This window comes from Callionymus lyra, chromosome 7 (assembly GCF_982586985.1).
Source record: "Callionymus lyra chromosome 7, fCalLyr1.hap1.1, whole genome shotgun sequence".
In the NCBI taxonomy this organism is placed as follows: Eukaryota; Metazoa; Chordata; class Actinopteri; order Syngnathiformes; family Callionymidae; genus Callionymus; species Callionymus lyra.
This window is the reverse complement of record NC_141824.1, coordinates 3131848-3150724: the sequence shown is the minus strand read 5'-3', so window position 1 is coordinate 3150724 and position 18877 is coordinate 3131848. Positions and strand designations below refer to the sequence as shown.

Here is an 18877-nt window from a genome sequence, read left to right as displayed (position 1 = left end):
CAAATACATAAACTCGTTATGATCTCTTGTAAATGTTTTCTTTCTTAATTTAAAGATTCTGAATGAGTCATTGTTTTGTTTCTTACAAGTTTATTTTGATCTTCAACTGACATTTAAATGATTGCTTTTTATTGTTAATGTAATGTTTTATTTGTAGAAAATATTTCTGGCGAGTAAAGAGTTGAACTTTCAGGAGAAAAAACATTTAAAGATAAACAGACTTTTACTATATTTTGTCAAAATATATACTCTTTATTTATATTTACATTCCGTGATGTTCTCTGTGATTCATTTCTTCCTTCCTTCACCTTCAATGAAAACATGAGGATCTTAAACTTCAAAATCTTCAAATCTGTTTCTTGTCTTTGTGTCATTCCGCCTCGACTGCATTCTCCTCGTCTCTTTTCCTGATCTGCGTCTATTTCTCTGCTTGATTAATCCGAAATACATAAACTCTTTAGGATCTCTTCTAAATGTTTGCTTTCTTGATTTAAACATTCTGAATGAGTCATTGTTTTGTTTCTTATGAGCTTATTTAGATCCTCAACTGACATTTAAATGAATTCTTTTTATTCTTATTGTCATGTTTTACTTGTAGAAAATGTTCCTGGTGAGTAAAGAGTTGAACTTTCGGAAGAAGAAACATTTAAAGATAAACAGAATTTTACTATATTTTGGCAAAATATATCCTGTATATTATTATATTTATATGTCCGTGATGTTCTCTGTGATTCATTTCTTCCTTCCTTCGCCTTCAATGAAAACCTGAGGATCTTAATCTTCAAACTTCCTCCTGTCTTCTTGTCATTCCACCTCGGCCGCATTCTCCTTGTCGCTTTTCCTAAACCCTGTCCATTACCCTGTTTAATTATTCGCAAAGATTTTACAGTATTTAAGCTATTTTTCTCTTCAATGTAGTTTTTGTTTAGTCAAACAGATTTTTCTGCTCTGAGTTTTAAGTTGAAACATTAAATAAAATATTCCTAAACGTCTATTAACGCCGATAACTTTTGGCCGATCCGTCTTCCACACATTCCTACTAAACGTATGTACTTTGTGTGTAACTGTGTGGTAACGGATGTGTTTCCTCTCGCAGAAACTCTCCCCGTGGCAGTGATCATCGGCATCGCTGTGGGAGCGTTTGTGGCCTTCATCGTCCTCATGGGCACCATCGGAGCGTTCTGTTGCACCCGGTCGCAGAGAAGTAGGTCCTCGTCTCGCTCACCCTCGCGTTCACATCAGCATGTCTGTGGTTCCCATCCTGAAAACGTCCATTGGCTCAGATGTGGATCTTCAGTTTGTATTTACAGTTACTATCTTAATTCTATTAACCTACGAGCTGTGACCCACAGCTAGTTCATGTTTTAACCTGTGATGTGTTGATGAAGCTTCGTGAAACACTGGCCTCGTCAGAAACCACTAGATGGCGCTCTATGATGATCTATGATCTATAATTTATTGATATTTTATTCAATCTTAAACTGATGACGCCACCTACTGGGTTCTAAAAATAGGACAATGCTTCATGAAGCTTCATCAGCTCATTACTAGTTGTTACAGTAGTTACATGCTGAATTATATATTTATTATAAAATAAAAAAAAGTGATTAGATCAATTCCTTTTTTTCCTTTGAATGAAAAATATATGAATTGACCATTAAAAAAATATATGAATAAAGTAAAAGGAGATCTTCAGATGGATTAATAAAGTATTTTGAATTTCTGAAAAAGTGTAAATGAGGACGAATAAGTTAAAAAGATAAATGGAGATCAGAAAAAAGAAAAAATGAAAAGGAAAATATTTCTAAATTCAATATAGACAACAAATAACATACATTTATGATGTAGAAACATTAAAGTTGGACAGAATTCCGGTTCTTAATTAACCACATTATTAATTATGATGCGTTGATGAAGCTTCATGAAGCGTTGCATTCTATGTTTTAGCTCAGTAGATGGCGCCATCAGTTTGAAGAAGATGTGAAGTTTCTTTAAAATTGATGCCGAACACTTGAGGTTGTGGAGCAGAGAGAACAAAAAATAAAGAAAACTGTTTCATGAAGCTTCATCAACACATCACAACAACGCACAACGTCAGACAGTTTGAAGGCTATAAATTACTATAGATGCCATTTTAGCTCATAAATATTACACATAGGTTTGTCCTTGTAAGACACTTAAAACAATACTTCAACAAAATAATTAAAAAACGCAAATGTATGTTCATAGGACGGTGACGACAGGACCTTACTTCTCCAAAAAGACAACATTAAAAACAACCAAATAAAATGGAAAATGTCCTGAAAGAAAATTGAACTTTTCTTTTGAGGTTATTTTAAAATACAGATTTATTAAGAAAAATTCTCAACAATTAACTTGCCGAGGCGTCCATGCAAGACATTACAGACCAGAAGTATGAAGATACTTTTAAGTGTCTTTTTGGAGACAAGAGAAGTGATCCTGGTCTCAATATGGATTTATTTTAGCTTGTAACGCCAAAAAAAGGAACAGATTACTCTGAAAAGAATCCCAGCATGAGTCGACATGAGTGCGAGTAGAACTTGTCACTCGAACTAATGTGACAGAAACAGTATTTAAGACAAGATCACATCTGGAGATGGACATTTTTAGCGCTGTTGAAATAACCAGGCTATCATCAGGAATCATTTCACGCGATCTCAGTCTGACATCACATCCAACATCATGTCGTATCTCGGTCAGAGACTTCCATCGCAATTGTCTCTTTCCTCAACAAAACAAAAACAAACAAATGTCCTACTGGTCCCTTCAGCATGTCTGTTGTCTGTACACTACAGAGGAAGCGCACCTGGTTATGCCCTCACTGCCCGTCTCCATCTGTGCTCACCAGAGAGAACTTGCAAGCAAAATTAAAACAGAAAGTAAGACTTTGTTATACGACAGTATCATCACTTTTGTCCCCAACATGAATGAAGGACGTCCGTGCGAGACATGTTGGTTAATAATGTTGTGAACTTTAAAATGATGACCAGCAGGTCTGTCCTGGTCTAGAATGTACGGAGTCGTCTCCCCTTCGCGTTCTCACCCGTCGTCTCCGTCCTCAGATCTCAAAGGGGTCGTGTCGGCGAAGAACGACATCCGGGTGGAGATCGTCCACAAAGACCACAACGCGGCGAGAGAAAACGAGGAGCACACGTCCATGAAACAACTGATGGTGAGTGTGAGTGTCTCGCTTAAATACTTTTACTTTTTTTTGTTTTCTAAATCCAGAGGAAGTTGTGAGTACACGATGTGGGGAATCTGACCCGGGAACATGTCGCTTTAACTCATGGTCTCCTGTGGAAAATAGTCGGTGTACGATCTGAGAAATCATCAGCGATCCACGTGTGTTGCATTTTCAAAACTTCATTTTATTTATATATAGCCGAGAATATAATGTCTCTATGAGTCTCAAAACATTTTTACTAAAGATAATGAGGAAAAACGATCGATGTCGTCTTATTACAATCATCGCTACACACGTTTTCTACTAAACTTACATGAAAACTTTACCTGATTATATGGTTTATATTCCAATAAATTTGATATGTAATTAAATAAATCACTTTTTTTTTTTTAATTAACAGTAAACATGCAATTATTATGCAATTGTTCATTTTTGTGTTGCAATTAAACTTTTTATAATAGTTATTATATGGTTTCTATTCCCATTACGTTGATATTAAATTAAATAAACCTTTCTTTTTTTTTTAATTAACAGTAAACTGTAGTCCATACAAAACTCTGCAGCGAGAATTCTGACCTGCTACAGTAGAAGAACTCACATTTCTCCTTTAAACTTTTTACTGACTGCCATCAATTACTTACTTACTTAATTATTCATTTGTTCATTTTTGTGTCGCAATTAAACTTACATGCACTAGATGGCAGCGGTCATTACGTCCTCTTCTGCTAAATAAACTATAAAATCCTACCGGACTCTGGAGAGGACTGAGGACAAGAGGATACAGGCAGATGTCACTTTAACTCAGGGTTCCTTAAAAGTGTATTGAAATATATCGAATCGTATTGTGAGCTTGATTTATTTGATTGTATCGTTATCTGAATATAATTAATCAAATCTTTAAATGGATATTTTGTATCAAAGACTCTCGTAAGATAAGTGTATAGTTGAGATGAAAACCTTACTTGGAACGTCTTAACAGTGATCTTGAGTTTAACCACTTGCTGGTAAAGAATCACTTTCCTCTTTATCACTCATAAGAATTGATGCTTTGCGACTCCAACAGTCATTATCGGTTGTATAAATAAAGTTGTGTATTCTTAATGGTCACAAATGAATCGTTGATTTCCCAGATCGTGTTCTTCGCTACATTATTGTTTCGTATTTGTTGGGATCGTGTACCGACGGAAGTTTTTATATTTCCTCGTCAACCGGAACCGACGGCGGCACAAAAGCATCAGATTCTTGGTCGGCGTCTCCTCCCGGATGTCATCACCACAGATGAATACGAGACGTCGTCACTTGTCGGGCGGCTATATTTGTCATCGTGATGCAGAACCCCAATACATTGTTACCATGGCGATGCTGATGCACACCGGCTAATCCCGCAGTGGGTGTACTTGTGTTATCCTCTCGCCCGGAGACACATTACGACAGACTTCTGGTCGGATCTGGCACCAGTGTGTTCGTTTCGCTCCGGGCCTGTGGGTTATTTGTGGTAAAAAAAGGTTTCAAGATTACCATTTTATCATTACACTAGTATGTCTTGGAGCCAGGAAATGAGCTTGGCCAGCTTACAAATCTGCATTTTGTCAAGCTAAAGACTTTCACGGATGCATTATTAATGCCTCCTGCCAGTACCGAGCGAAGGTGAACCATCTTTGACTGATATTAAAAAAAAAAAGCAATGATAAAAGCGAATCGTTTTCCATCTGAGGTATCTACTCCGAAGGCGGGTTTTTGTACGCTGTACAGACTTCTTTTTCTCTTCTTCACTCCATTCTTAAGCAGGTTGAACGGGGAGAGTTCCAACAGGAGTCTGTGCTGAAGCAGCTGGAGGTTTTGCAAGAGGAGGAGAAAGAGTATCAGCACATTAAGGTAGGATTCATGAGCGGCGGCGGCTTTTAAAACACATGAGCGAAGGTAGAAAAAAAAGGTGTAAAGAGAGACGCCTGTGGGGCGAGAAACGCTCTTTAGCTGTGGGTCTGAAATAGGCAGGAATACATTAATCCTGCGATACTCTTTATTTTCCATGCATGAGCTCCTGAGGCGAAATGACTCCACCAGGTCTAATTCTATCAATTAATCTCTCATCAAAGGTGGTTGAAGAAAATTAGAGGCTTATTGCCCCCGGAGCTTAGATTTTATGTGTGCCATTAAGTACTTGTTGATGTGTTGGTGCTTTATTTACTGGATTCACCTCGAGTGGCTGAGTTTCTTCTCGCCCCTCAACGCCCTCCTCGTCGCCCTCGCAGCCAGTTTGACACTTGTAATTAGAAACCAGAGTTGATGGCGAAGCTTTTTAAAACGGGTGTAAAGTCGTTGTTTTTCTACAATGAATACAAACATGAGGAGAAGAACGAAGTGTCGGCTCAACGGTTGTTTGAACATCTCGTGAGCCACGATGTAGCGAAGCAGCAGGAGACACGGTGTGCGATTAATCCGCGATTAACATCCAGGTAACTTTGAGCCGTATTGTGATTAATAATATTATTATTAATTCTATTAATGCAACACTATGTTGTCCTAGTAAGTATGTGTGCCAGACTTTTAAAATGAATCAAAAAACGCAATTAATCTGTGATTAATCTCATCTTAATAATGAACTTTTGTGCGATTAAAAATAATGACATTGGATAATAACTTTTTTCTTGGTGACCACGCGCAGAAGTTTGTTGTCTTAGTAAATATGTCTTCTAAAGTTTTAAAAGAAACAAAAAACATGATTAATCTGTGATTAATCTTGAGTTAACTTGTTAATGTTAATTATTTGCAACACTATGACATGCAATTTTGTTGTCCTAGTAAGTATGTGTACCAGACTTTTAAAATGAAACAAAAAAACATGATTAATCTGTGATTAATCTCATCTTTATAATGAACTTTTGTGCGATTAAAAATAATGACATTGGATAATATCTTTTTTCTTGGTGACCACGTGCAGAAGTTTGTTGTCTTAGTAAATATGTCTTCTAAAGTTTTAAAAGAAACAAAAAACATGATTAATCTGGGATTAATCTCATCTTAATAATGAACTTGTGTACGATTAAAAATGATAAAATAATGACATCGGATAATTACTTTTTTCCTTGTGATCACACGCAGAAGTTTGTTGTCTTCGTAAAAATGTCTTCTAAAGTTTTAACAGAAACAAACGATGTGATTAATCTGTGATTAATCTTGAGTTAACTTGTTAATGTTAATTATTTGCAACACTATGACATGCAATTTTGTTGTCCTAGTAAGTATGTGTACCAGACTTTTAAAATGAATCAAAAAACGCAATTAATCTGTGATTAATCTCATCTTTATAATGAACTTTTGTGCGATTAAAAATGAAAAAATAATGACATCGGATAATTACTTTTTTTCTTGGTGACCACACGCAGAAATGTGTTGTTTTAATAAAAATGTCTTCTAAAGTTTTAAAAGAAACAAAGAGTGTGAATAATCCGCGATTAACATCCAGTTAACTTTGAGGCGTATTGTGATTAAAAATAGTTAATTTTTTGCAACACTATGACACTCAGTTTTGTTGTCATTAGTAAATAAATGTACCAGACTTTTAAAATGAATCAAAAAACGCAATTAATCTGTGATTAATCTCATTTTAATAATGAACTTTTGTGCGATTAAAAATAATGACATTGGATAATAACTTTTTTCTTGGTGACCACGTGCAGAAGTTTGTTGTCTTAGTAAATATGTCTTCTAAAGTTTTAAAAGAAACAAAAAACAGGATTAATCTGTGATTAATCTCATTTTAATAATGAATTTGTGTACGATTAAAAATGATAAAATAATGACATCGGATAATTACTTTTTTCCTTGTGATCACACGCAGAAGTTTGTTGTCTTCGTAAAAATGTCTTCTAAAGTTTTAACAGAAACAAACAATGTGATTAATCTGTGATTAATCTTGAGTTAACTTGTTAATGTTAATTATTTGCAACACTATGACATGCAATTTTGTTGTCCTAGTAAGTATGTGTACCAGACTTTTAAAATGAATCAAAAAACATGATTAATCTATGATTAATCTCATCTTAATAATGAACTTTTGTGCGATTAAAAATAATGACATTGGATAATAACTTTTTTCTTGGTGACCACGCGCAGAAGTTTGTTGTCTTAGTAAATATGTCTTCTAAAGTTTTAAAATGAATCAAAAAACATGATTAATCTGTGATTAATCTCATTTTAAAAATTAACTTGTGTACGATTAAAAATGATAAAATAATGACATCAGATAATTAATTTTTTCCTTGTGATCACACGCAGAAGTTTGTTGTCTTCGTAAAAATGTCTTCTAAAGTTTTAACAGAAACAAACAATGTGATTAATCCGTGATTAATCTTGAGTTAACTTGTTAATGTTAATTATTTGCAACACTATGACATGCAATTTTGTTGTCCTAGTAAGTATGTGTGCCAGACTTTTAAAATGAAACAAAAAACATGATTAATCTATGATTAATCTCATTTTAATAATAAGCAACAAAAAGTGTGATTAATTTGCGATTAATTTTGATCTGTATTGTGATTAAAAAGGTACATTTATTGAAAATTAATTCGAATTTTTTTAATTAGATAATTTGTCTTCTAAAGTTGTGAAAAAAAATTATTAACTCGTTTAATATTGATTTAAATATATATTTGTATTCGTTCATTTAATCCCCACCACACACACAAGAAAAAGAATTAGCTTAGTCACAGCTTTGCCACGAGTTAATCATGTTGGTTTCTCAGCAACACCCAAAAGAAACTGTGGAAAGTTGAAGCTTCATAAAAAGAACCTCTACACAGCGAGAGTAGACAGTATATCAAAGACTGTCCATTTCTTCCCCCCTGAGCAGTTGAGCAAGGTTTTATGAATGCCAAAGCACTAAAAGTAAATGGAGAATTTGTCCCACATGATTAGGTGACGAGGATTTTTTATTACAGGCTCGATGGAACTGATAGTTTTCTATTGTTTCCTAAAAAAAAAAAAGGTTAACAGGTTCAGGGTTAAAAGTTTTTATTATTACATGTTATTACATTAATATTATATATTAGTGATGAAGCTGATGAAGCTTCAACAGTCAGGAGAAAAAAACATACAATAATTCATATCAAATTCTTTTTGTGTTTTTTTTAAGTTGAGTTTTTAGATCATGTTTTATTTATCAACGTATTATATGGTTTGTATTCCAATAAAGTTGATATGAAGTTAAATAAATCCCTTTTTTAATTAATAGTAAACTGCAGTTAATACAAAACTCTGCAGAGAGAATTCTGACCCGCTATAGTAGAAGAACTCACATTTATCCGATCCTTAAACTAGTTTAACTAGTCTAATCCTTCACTAACTGCCATAAATCACTTACTTACTTATTTATTAATTTGTTCATTTTTGTGTCGCAGTGAAACTTACATGCACTAGATGGCAGCGGTCATTACGTCCTCTGCTGCTAAATAAACTATAAAATCCTACGAGGACTGAGGACATGAGGATACAGTCGGATGTCACTTTAACTCAGGGTTCCCTAAAAGTGTATTTGAAATATATCATATCACTTTGTGAGCTGAATTTATTTGATTGTATCGTTAGCTGAATATAATTCGATTTCAGATCCTTAGGTAGATATTTTGTATCAAAGACTATCGTAAGATTATCGTAAAATTTGTGTAGTGCTACAGCCCTAAAAGCAGTAGATTAGTTTAGATTAATACAACAGACTTTACTAATCCCTCTGGAGGTCTCCTTCAGGACATTGTGTTTCCATTTCACAGCAGACGATAGTTTATTAAAAAACAGAACATAGAGCAAATAAAAAGAACAAAGTGCAAATGTAAAGGACATAGGTCAAATAAATAAAATATAAACCTAGAAAAACACCATCGTTTCACACCGAGTTATACATTCTAAAAGCACGAGGAATGAACGAGTCCCTGAGTCTGTTAGCGTTGTATCGTCATGTTGCCTGTTTGCAGTAGGTGGCGCCCTCGTTTAAAAATGAAGTTTCAATAATATAGAGATTATAGAGCAGAGAGTGACATCTAGTGGTCTCTGAAAAGAAGGACATTCTAGACTTCTTGATCTTGACAGTGATTGACATTAAGGAAACACAGACCTGTGTCTTCCGAGCAAAAACAGCCAAAAACATTCCGAAAAGTTGCCTCATGCCTCGGGAGCTAGAACTCCTCAGACACACGAAATCTTTTGTGGGCCAATTAAAGCCGGTATGTGAGGGAACTGCATGACATTTTGCCGATGTCAAAATAAGAGTCATCAAGCCTGGGCTTAATTAGCGAGGAGCGCGATTTTAAGGTTAAGGGGCAGCGTCGACCACACAGAGCCGCGCCGCTGCCTTACAGATGTTATTTGGCAGCAGCGCTTTCATTACTTACCCCCTAAGTTGGCGATAATTGGAGATAGTTAACCTGGTTTAACTGAGTGGAAGCACTTGTTACTTTGATCGTTGTAAATAAGACATTTTTTAAACCGTTGAGCTGAAAAAAAAAGTAAAATATTTGGATAAAGAGCATGTTTTAATCTTCTTTTACATGGTAGCATTTTCAATATTTTGGGGAAATTTTTCCTTATTCTGTCTGTTTACAACAGAAAGTTTGATTCCTTTACAAAATATAATATATAATGAATAATTAATCTGGAGTTAACTATGTGCTGTAGTGCAATTACAATATTTGATATATTGACTTTTGGTTAATACTTTACTGGTGACCATGTTCAGCTTGGTGAATATGTGTCGCAAGTTTCAAACAGAAATAAGAAATTATTTGCAATTAATCTCGAGTAAAAAATGTATATGTACCATTAGAAATTCTAAAATAATGATGTATGATTATTACTTTAGTTATTGGTGACCATGTAGAGACGCTACGGCACACAGTTGTATTGTATTAGTGAATGTGTATTTAATCTGTGTGAAAATAGTTGTTAATCCGCGATTAATCTCATGTTGAAAATGAACTTTTGTGCAGTTAAAAATGTAAATATATAGACGTCTTATTATTACATTTATTCTTGGTGACCATGTGCAGAGACACTATGACATGCAGTTTTATTTTCTTAGTAAACATGTCTTCTAAAGTTTTAACAGAAACAAAAAATGTGATTATTTTGCGATTAATCTTGAGCAGTATTGTGATTAAAAATCTTAATTCTTTGCAACACTTTGACATGAAATGTTGTTGTTTTAGTAAATATGTGTACCAGACTTTTAAAAAGAAACATAAAAGCCGATTAATCTGTGATTAATCTCATGTTGATAATGACCTTTTGTGCAGTTAAAAATGTAGATATATAGACGTCTTATTATTACATTTATTCTTGGTGACTATGTGCAGAGACACTGTGCCATTGTCTTAGTAAATATGTCTTCTAAAGTTTAAGAGAAACAAAAAGTGTGATTAATTTGCGATTAATCTTGAGCTGTAGTGTGATTAAAAAGGTAAATTTATTGAAAATTGATTTGTTTAAATTAGATAATTTGTGTTCCAAAGTTGTGAAAAGAAGAATGAACTTCGATCATTTCATTTCCGACGCACAAAAAAAAGGATTTAAATCCCATCTTTGCCACGAGTTAATCATATTTGTGTGGGTTTCTCAGCAGGACCCGACGAACGGCTACTACAGCGTCAACACGTTCAAGGAGCACCACACGCCCACCATGGCCAGCAATCAGACGGCGGAGCCTCGGAACCCGACGAACGCCGGCACGCTGGGCAAACAGCGGGTGCCCACGGGAATGTCCTTCACCAACATCTACTCCACTCTGGGCGCGGGTCCGAACCGCCTCTACGACTACAGCCAGCGCTTCGTGCTGGGCATGGGCAGCAGCTCCATCGAGCTGTGCGAGCGCGAGTTCCAGCGCGGCTCGCTAAGCGACTCCAGCTCTTTCATCGACACGCAGTGCGACAGCAGCGTCAGCAGCTACAGCAAGCCGGACGGCTACGTGCAGTTCGACAAGGACAGCAAGGCGTCCGCCTCCTCCTCGTCCCACTACTCCCAGTCCTCCTCACAGAACTCAGACCTCACCCGGCCCCTTCAGAAGCGCATGCAGACCCACGTCTGACCTGATGGTCGCGAACGGAACCTCCTGCTCGCCCCTGGATCTCTGGAGGTCACGGAACTTTTGAGAAGCCTTACTTCCTTCATGCCTGTCATCGATCATCGCGACCGAAAGACCGATCGGACTCTGAAGTGTTTGGACTTGGACTTGATAATCAGCGCGGCGGAGACAAATCGAAGCCTCCGAACTTTGGTGTCTTTGGACTTCGGAGTCCAGACTAAAAAAAAAAAAAAGGTCTTTCTCAGCTGGATTGTGTACATGGTTCCATTCGTCCCCGGCTCGGATCTACTTATTTTATCTACTACGTTGACCTTCGACTTGTTGGGACATAGAAACGTTCTCCTTGTGCCCACAGACGTTCAGATGTTCCACGACGACACCCCATCCTCCTCTCTCTGAAGAGTTCCAGAGCTGAAGAAGGGCTGCGATCTCTGATAGAACAATATGTACATATGCGAGTGTAATTTATTTTCTAACGTCTGACACACACACACACACACACACACACACACACACACACACACACGCACGGATGAATCCTGACGGGATACGACGCGAGCACTTCTTATTGTCTACAAACCCCATCAAGTCTGCCTTCAGGGCTCCTTCGAAACAGCGTCAATAAAAACATTGACTAAGCAAGACAGACGAAGGCGAGCCGGTCCTCCCTGGTGTTTCTGCGGCGAGTACAGCTCCGGGCGGGGAAAAAAAAGTCCATAAACAGCGGTTTTTACCACTCGCTGTTTTTTTTTCCTTCGTGCTGACGACGACGTCGGCCGTACCCGGAGAAGATGCTCGCCGTGTCCGAGACTCACCTGGACTTGTTTGGCGTCGTCTTGAGGCGAGAGGTTTTGTTTCTTATCTTTTTTGCTACCGTGGAGCTGCTTCGGTGCGACGCCGAGGTGTTTGAAGTGCATCTTTGCTCAGTTTTGCACTGTAGGAACTTACTGTATATGATATATTTTGGTTTATTATTTTAACCACTTGCAGTCCATGTGTTTTTAACTTTGAGACCAGAGAGAGAGAGAGAGAGAGAACGACACATGGAATCGTTCGTTTAGTCGGCGACGTTTGATTTTGTCGGTAAACCTGACAACACAAGAAGTTTTCAATCAAAATGATACATGTTTTTTTTCCCCTGAAACTGAATCCAACGTCCTTTAGTTTTGACGCTAAAATGTTAAACAACATTCACAGTTTTTACAATATATCAAAAAATATTCGTAACTTACTTTTACGAGACAAGAATGAACTGAAATAAAAACTTTGAGGGACAGAGTTTCTCAAACTTACTTAGTAAACTGAACGTTAGCTTGTGCCAAATAAAATACAAAAAATGTTTGTTTGGACATTAAAAATATAGTTTGACTTCATGACTACTTCAGTGAGAGTCGATGCATATAAACAAAAAAACTAGGTTCGTATCGTGTTCTGTTGTTTTTTTTTAATTCAATCGAAGTAAAGCAAACGTATCAAAATGGTTTAACTTTCTAAAATTCAAACTGTGTTTAAGAAATCATTAGCACACATTAAATGGTGCTGTGAGATCAGAATAACTCAGAATAAATCCCATTATTAAGTCCTTGACTACGATGTTTCGAAGCTAAGATCACGTTTGACTATGTTTCTAAAAACCCAACAAAACTTTCCATATTTATACAATTGTTTTTATTATTTCTTACCGAGTTCAACAAAACAAGAAGTTGCTGAAATAAAAACTCTGAGGGACTGACGAGTCTGCATTTTACATGAATAATTGCTTTCTTTCTAAAACCAAAACACATTTGCTAAAAAGAATGTGAAAAATATGTTTAATCTCAGACACTCATTTACCTGAAATAAACACGTTTAAAAACCTCTTGACTTGACAAACTCTTAACACATAAAAGTTGTCTTTATTAAGCAAAATGTTCAACACCATAGAGAGCGAATAATCATCACATCCTCCTGATTATTATCATTATTTTTTCTTCTCTTTGTTTGATTTCTGTTGCGTTCATGATTAAACCTCAGTTGAAAAATCATTTTTTCTTCTTAAGAGTTCTTTTTACTTCATGCTGTTTCTAGATCTCCAAAAACTAGTTGCAGATAAAATACCACGAGCGCACAAACAGAAACAATTTAGGGTCAATCTAATCTTTGAAATAACAAATATATATATATATATTTTTTTCCTAATCATGATAAAAGCGTTCAAAGCCACAATATATTACTTTTTATTTTTAATTATTTCCATAGCAACACATGTTCATTCATTCATTTGCTATCGCTTTATCCCTTATGGGTGTCGCAGGGAGACTGGAGTCTATCCCAGTATCATAGGGCGAGAGGCAGGGGACACCCTGGACAGGACGCCAGTCAGTCTCAGGACACACAAAGACAGACAACCATTCACACACACACTCATATCTATGGACAATTTCCCCAAAGTTCTCAATGAACCTCTGTATGTTTTTGGACTGTGGGAGGAAACCGGAGTGTCCGGAGTAAACCCACACAACACGGGGAGAACATACTAACTCCACACAGAAAGGTCAGAAGTTGGCTCGACCTGGAATTGAACCAGCAACCTTCTTGCTGTGAGGCAACAAATGTAATTTACTCAATTTATATTCAAGTATTCTGACTACACAGGTGACTCTTTTTTTTTAAAAAGCATTTTTCCAACTTCACAATACAATTTCCAGTCCAATAATCTTCTGTCAAAATTGTGTTGATTCCTGGAACATCCATCGATATTTATCGATATAGATCAGACTCCGTCCTCCGGTCTCTGGAGCTCAGCTGGAGAGATTGTCTTCATCAAACACGGAAAAGTGCGAACGCAGCTTTTGGGAACAGAAGTTGTTTTTGTAAGCACTTTACATGCGATTAGAGCTGACACAATTGAATAGAGCTTTCCACTTGAGTGTCAGTGGTTCAGTCTCTAATTTAACAAATGGATTGTTGCCCATTGTACAGCTTAAGAGAGAGCTCTGTTTCAACACTGATAATCCAGCTTGGCACTTAGTAGACTGTAAATAAATCTCTACTCCGTCTTTCCCCCTGTAATAAGATTTTTTTTTTTTCCAGGCTTTTCTTTCTTCTCAGTCAGATTTATTTTCTTGTTATGAAGACCAATGAATTCCCACGCAGCAGCACAGCCGCACAGACAATGATTTCCTGGCGCTAAACTCATCCATAATTCATCTGACACAGCAAACAATGTGATCACAGTTTGGCCTTAAGAAGAGTTTCAAATGAAAAAAGACAAATTGGTTAAGTGTTGATACAAAACTCTGACCGACAAGTTGGTCTCGTGTTCAAAAGAGTTCATTTCTGAACACGATGTGTTTTCTTGTTTTTTTTCTCCACCTTAAAATATGTGTGAATGTTTGCTTTTGAATAATGTCTCACATTCTACATTCAACATTATTTTATTATGTGTTAAATTTCTTTTTACCCAAGTATTTTTTTACTAATACCATTATTTGAGTGAAACTTTTTAACCATGAAATTTACTTTTGTTATCATATAGTTTGGGAGGAATTTTTAATGACTTTTTACCATCAATGTTTATTATTTTATTTTGCTTTTTAAAGGTAACTTAAGTGCTAAGAATGTGATGTTTCTCATCGTTTAAAGGTCAAAAATACACACTCGACGTTCACTGGGTTATTGAGAATGAAAAAGAAACATTATTGTCCAAATAGTGGTTTATATGTAAAGGAGAAACGAGTCCAAAAAAGCCCCAGATTCTCCCTCCAGCTCCTCCCCCGCAGTGATCCAAATATAATTCGTCTTCTCCGTCCAGAGAATCTGCTCCGGCTCGGGAGACGGATAAATATTTGATGGACCAACCTTCTGTCCCGGCGACGGCGGCAGCAGCCACTATAGTCCACGACCGTCTGCGGCGACACCAGCTCCGTGTTCAACTCTTGGAATCTAAAGCGCCAGGACTGGAGGTCAAACTGTGCCTCGCTCACCTGTCGACCTCTCTCTGGTTTGTTTCACCTGGACGCCAGCGCTGCTCTGCGGCGCCAGGCCGTGGCAGGTGAATAAACAGTTACAATGTGCAGCTGCATTTTCCTGATTAAAAACAAAAAATCGTTTCCAATTCACTGTATTATTTAGAGACGCTAAAGACAAACCTCTGAGATCCGATTTGTTTCGAGCGTCACACGATGACATGATGCCATAGAAACTGTACGTAAAAGTGTTATTACTCTGTTTCTCTCTGTGTTCGTTTTCTTTTCTTCTAACGCTGTGTATGGATTTTGATAATATACTGTTGCGAGAGGAAAGAAAAGCCCTGAGTTTGTATCAAAGATTCTTCTATACAATTGTTTACCGACACTCTTCTCTCTCTCAGCGTTCGTCTTAACGCCGGTGGTTTCCAGTTATTATCAAACGTGTGGAACCGGTTTGAGAACTTTTTACTGTGATCGAGGTGGACTTTAAAAAAAAAACTTTGTACAAAATCATGAACATCATTGTAATAAAAAGCCATCCTGTACAATCTCCCAGAAGAACGACAACTTACAGTCGACTGGCCTTGAGATGTTGGGAAGAAAGCGAGAAAAAAAGGTTGTAATTTAACTGTAATGGTTTGTGAATCTATGATGATTTTACTCTGTATATTTGGACAATAAAAATATTGTTTGACTTTATGACTTTCAGTGAGTGACTTCATCTGTTTCATGAAACTTCATAAGTTTCATGAAACATCATCTGTTTCATGAAACTTCATTTGATTCATGAAACATCATCTGTTTCATGAAACTTCATTTGATTCATGAAACTTCATCTGTTTCATGAAACTTCATTTGATTCATGAAACTTCATCTGTTTCATGAAACTTCATTTGATTCATGAAACATCATCTGTTTCATGAAACTTCATCTGTTTCATGAAACTTCATCTGTTTCATGAAACATCATCTGTTTCATGAAACTTCATTTGATTCATGAAACATCATCTGTTTCATGAAACTTCATTTGATTCATGAAACATCATCTGTTTCATGAAACTTCATTTGATTCATGAAACATCATCTGTTTCATGAAACTTCATTTGATTCATGAAACTTCATCTGTTTCATGAAACTTCATTTGATTCATGAAACATCATCTGTTTCATGAAACTTCATTTGATTCATGAAACATCATCTGTTTCATGAAACTTCATTTGATTCATGAAACATCATCTGTTTCATGAAACTTCATCTGTTTCATGAAACTTCATTTGATTCATGAAACAAACTTCATTTGATTCATGAAACATCATCTGTTTCATGAAACTTCATTTGATTCATGAAACTTCATCTGTTTCATGAAACTTCATTTGATTCATGAAACAAACTTCATTTGATTCATGAAACATCATCTGTTTCATGAAACTTCATCTGTTTCATGAAACTTCATTTGTTTCATGAAACTTCATAAGTTTCATGAAACATCATCTGTTTCATGAAACTTCATTTGATTCATGAAACATCATCTGTTTCATGAAACTTCATTTGATTCATGAAACATCATCTGTTTCATGAAACTTCATTTGATTCATTAAACATCATCTGTTTCATGAAACTTCATTTGATTCATGAAACATCATCTGTTTCATGAAACTTCATCTGTTTCATGAAACTTCATTTGATTCATGAAACATCATCTGTTTCATGAAACTTCATTTGATTCATGAAACCTCATCTGTTTCATGAAACTTCATCTGTTTCATGAAACTTCACAAGTTTCATGAAACATCATCTGTTTCATGAAACTTCATTTGATTCATAAAACATCATCTGTTTCATGAAACTTCATCTGTTTCATGAAACTTCATTTGATTCATGAAACATCTGTTTCATGAAACTTCATCTGTTTCATGAAACTTCATTTGATTCATGAAACTTTATTTGAAACTTCATTTGATTCATGAAACTTCATTTGATTCATGAAACATCTGTTTCATGAAACATCATCTGTTTCATGAAACTTCATTTGATTCATGAAACCATCGTGAACTCAGGCTTCCATTTTCACATGTAACTTCACCTGCTCTTGAGCAACACTGATGAAATAGTTGCAAACCTGTTTAACATCAACAGCTACTTTTTAAAAAGGGTTTTTAAACCATTAAATATTAAATTAAACAGGTTCAGGAGCGTTTTCTTACTTTGAAACGTCCACATGTGTGCAGCAGCTTAGCTCCTACACTGTTTGTTTTGTTCATGGAAATATGACACACATGTTGACACACGAGACCTTTATACATTTTTCAACAGCACACAAGGTTCAAAGAGAAGAGATTAATCATTGATATGAAGCACAGTGTTTTACAACAACAAGTCAATTAGCTTTAAACTGAATTTGTGGTTTAAAAATCTCAACATAGGAATCAAAAACAAACAAATCAAGATCTTCATTTGCATTTGAAGTGGAAGTCTTGCATGGATGGTTTCTAAGGAAGCGACTCGTACCCCCTCATAGAAGCCTTGAAACTGTAGAAAAGAAACTAAACAAGAAAACAAGTGTGACTCATCTCTCAACACGTCCTCAGAGGTGCCATCCACTCCTTCACCAAATAAAAGTTCTACTCAGACGAGCGAAGACAATTGACTGAAAACAAAATGACAAACTATTTAGAAATAAACGAACAAATTAACAACAAAATGATGACAATACATTATTTCTTTTTTTGCCGCTTTTTTGGACACACAAAGACACTTTACAAAACAAAGGACAAGATTTCAAAATAAATAAGACAATTAAGTTTTTGAATTTCAAGGGCAACTTCTAGCATTTTTACATTTTACATTTTTACGGCTGCAGACCATTCCACAACCAGTGCTTCACACTCTTAGGACCGAGGTTCCCTGAAAGCAACGCGACTGAATTGTCTCCTATGACCCTGTATGCTAATACGCTACTTAGTTCTCATTCTGAACTCTTAGGATCCTGCTAGTGATTGTTTCATTTGATTCATGAAACATCATCTGTTTCATGAAACTTCATTTGATTCATGAAACATCATCTGTTTCATGAAACTTCATTTGATTCATGAAACATCATCTGTTTCATGAAACTTCATTTGATTCATGAAACATCATCTGTTTCATGAAACTTCATTTGATTCATGAAACATCATCTGTTTCATGAAACTTCATCTGTTTCATGAAACTTCATTTGATTCATGAAACATCATCTGTTTCATGAAACATCATATGTTTGACTGTGACTGAAAACAAAATGACAAACTCTTTAGAAATAAATGAACAAATTAACAACAAAATGATGACAATACATTATTTCTTTTCACACAACCAGTGCTTCACACTCTTAGGACCGAGGTTCCCTGAAAGCAACGCGAGTGAATTGTCTCCTATGACCCTGTATGCTAATACGCTACATAGCTCTCATTCTGAACTCTTACGGACCTGCTAGTGATTGTTTTGTGCTCAACTTTAGACTCTCCCGGCATTACCTGCATTTTCTGTTGTGAGTTTTTGCTTGATTTTAGTTTTTTCTCCGCTCACGTTAGAGCTCTAGTGACCGTCTCTGCAGCCTTCATCTCTGTTCATGTTTGGTTCTTATCTGGATTGTATTTTGACAACTGGACACGTT

The 18877-nt window shown here is 36.0% G+C and overlaps 1 protein-coding gene across 15 annotated transcripts in view; it reads left to right on the top strand.

Annotated features, from left to right (window-relative positions):
- Window positions 1-15925, top strand: part of kirrel3b (kirre like nephrin family adhesion molecule 3b) — a 213318-nt gene extending 197393 nt beyond the window's left edge. For 3 of the 15 annotated variants that reach the window (XM_087795347.1, XM_087795339.1, XM_087795338.1), the window contains 5 exons: window positions 1097-1204; window positions 2817-2900; window positions 3084-3199; window positions 4991-5080; window positions 10815-15925. In XM_087795347.1, the coding sequence (XP_087651473.1) occupies window positions 1097-1204; window positions 2817-2900; window positions 3084-3199; window positions 4991-5080; window positions 10815-11279 (863 nt within the window). In that variant the 3' untranslated portion in view covers window positions 11280-15925. The remainder of the gene's footprint in view (window positions 1-1096; window positions 1205-2816; window positions 2901-3083; window positions 3200-4990; window positions 5081-10814) is intronic. The other 12 variants (XM_087795353.1, XM_087795352.1, XM_087795346.1 and 9 more) reach the window with 11 other exon arrangements.
- The last annotated feature ends 2952 nt before the right edge of the window (window positions 15926-18877 follow it).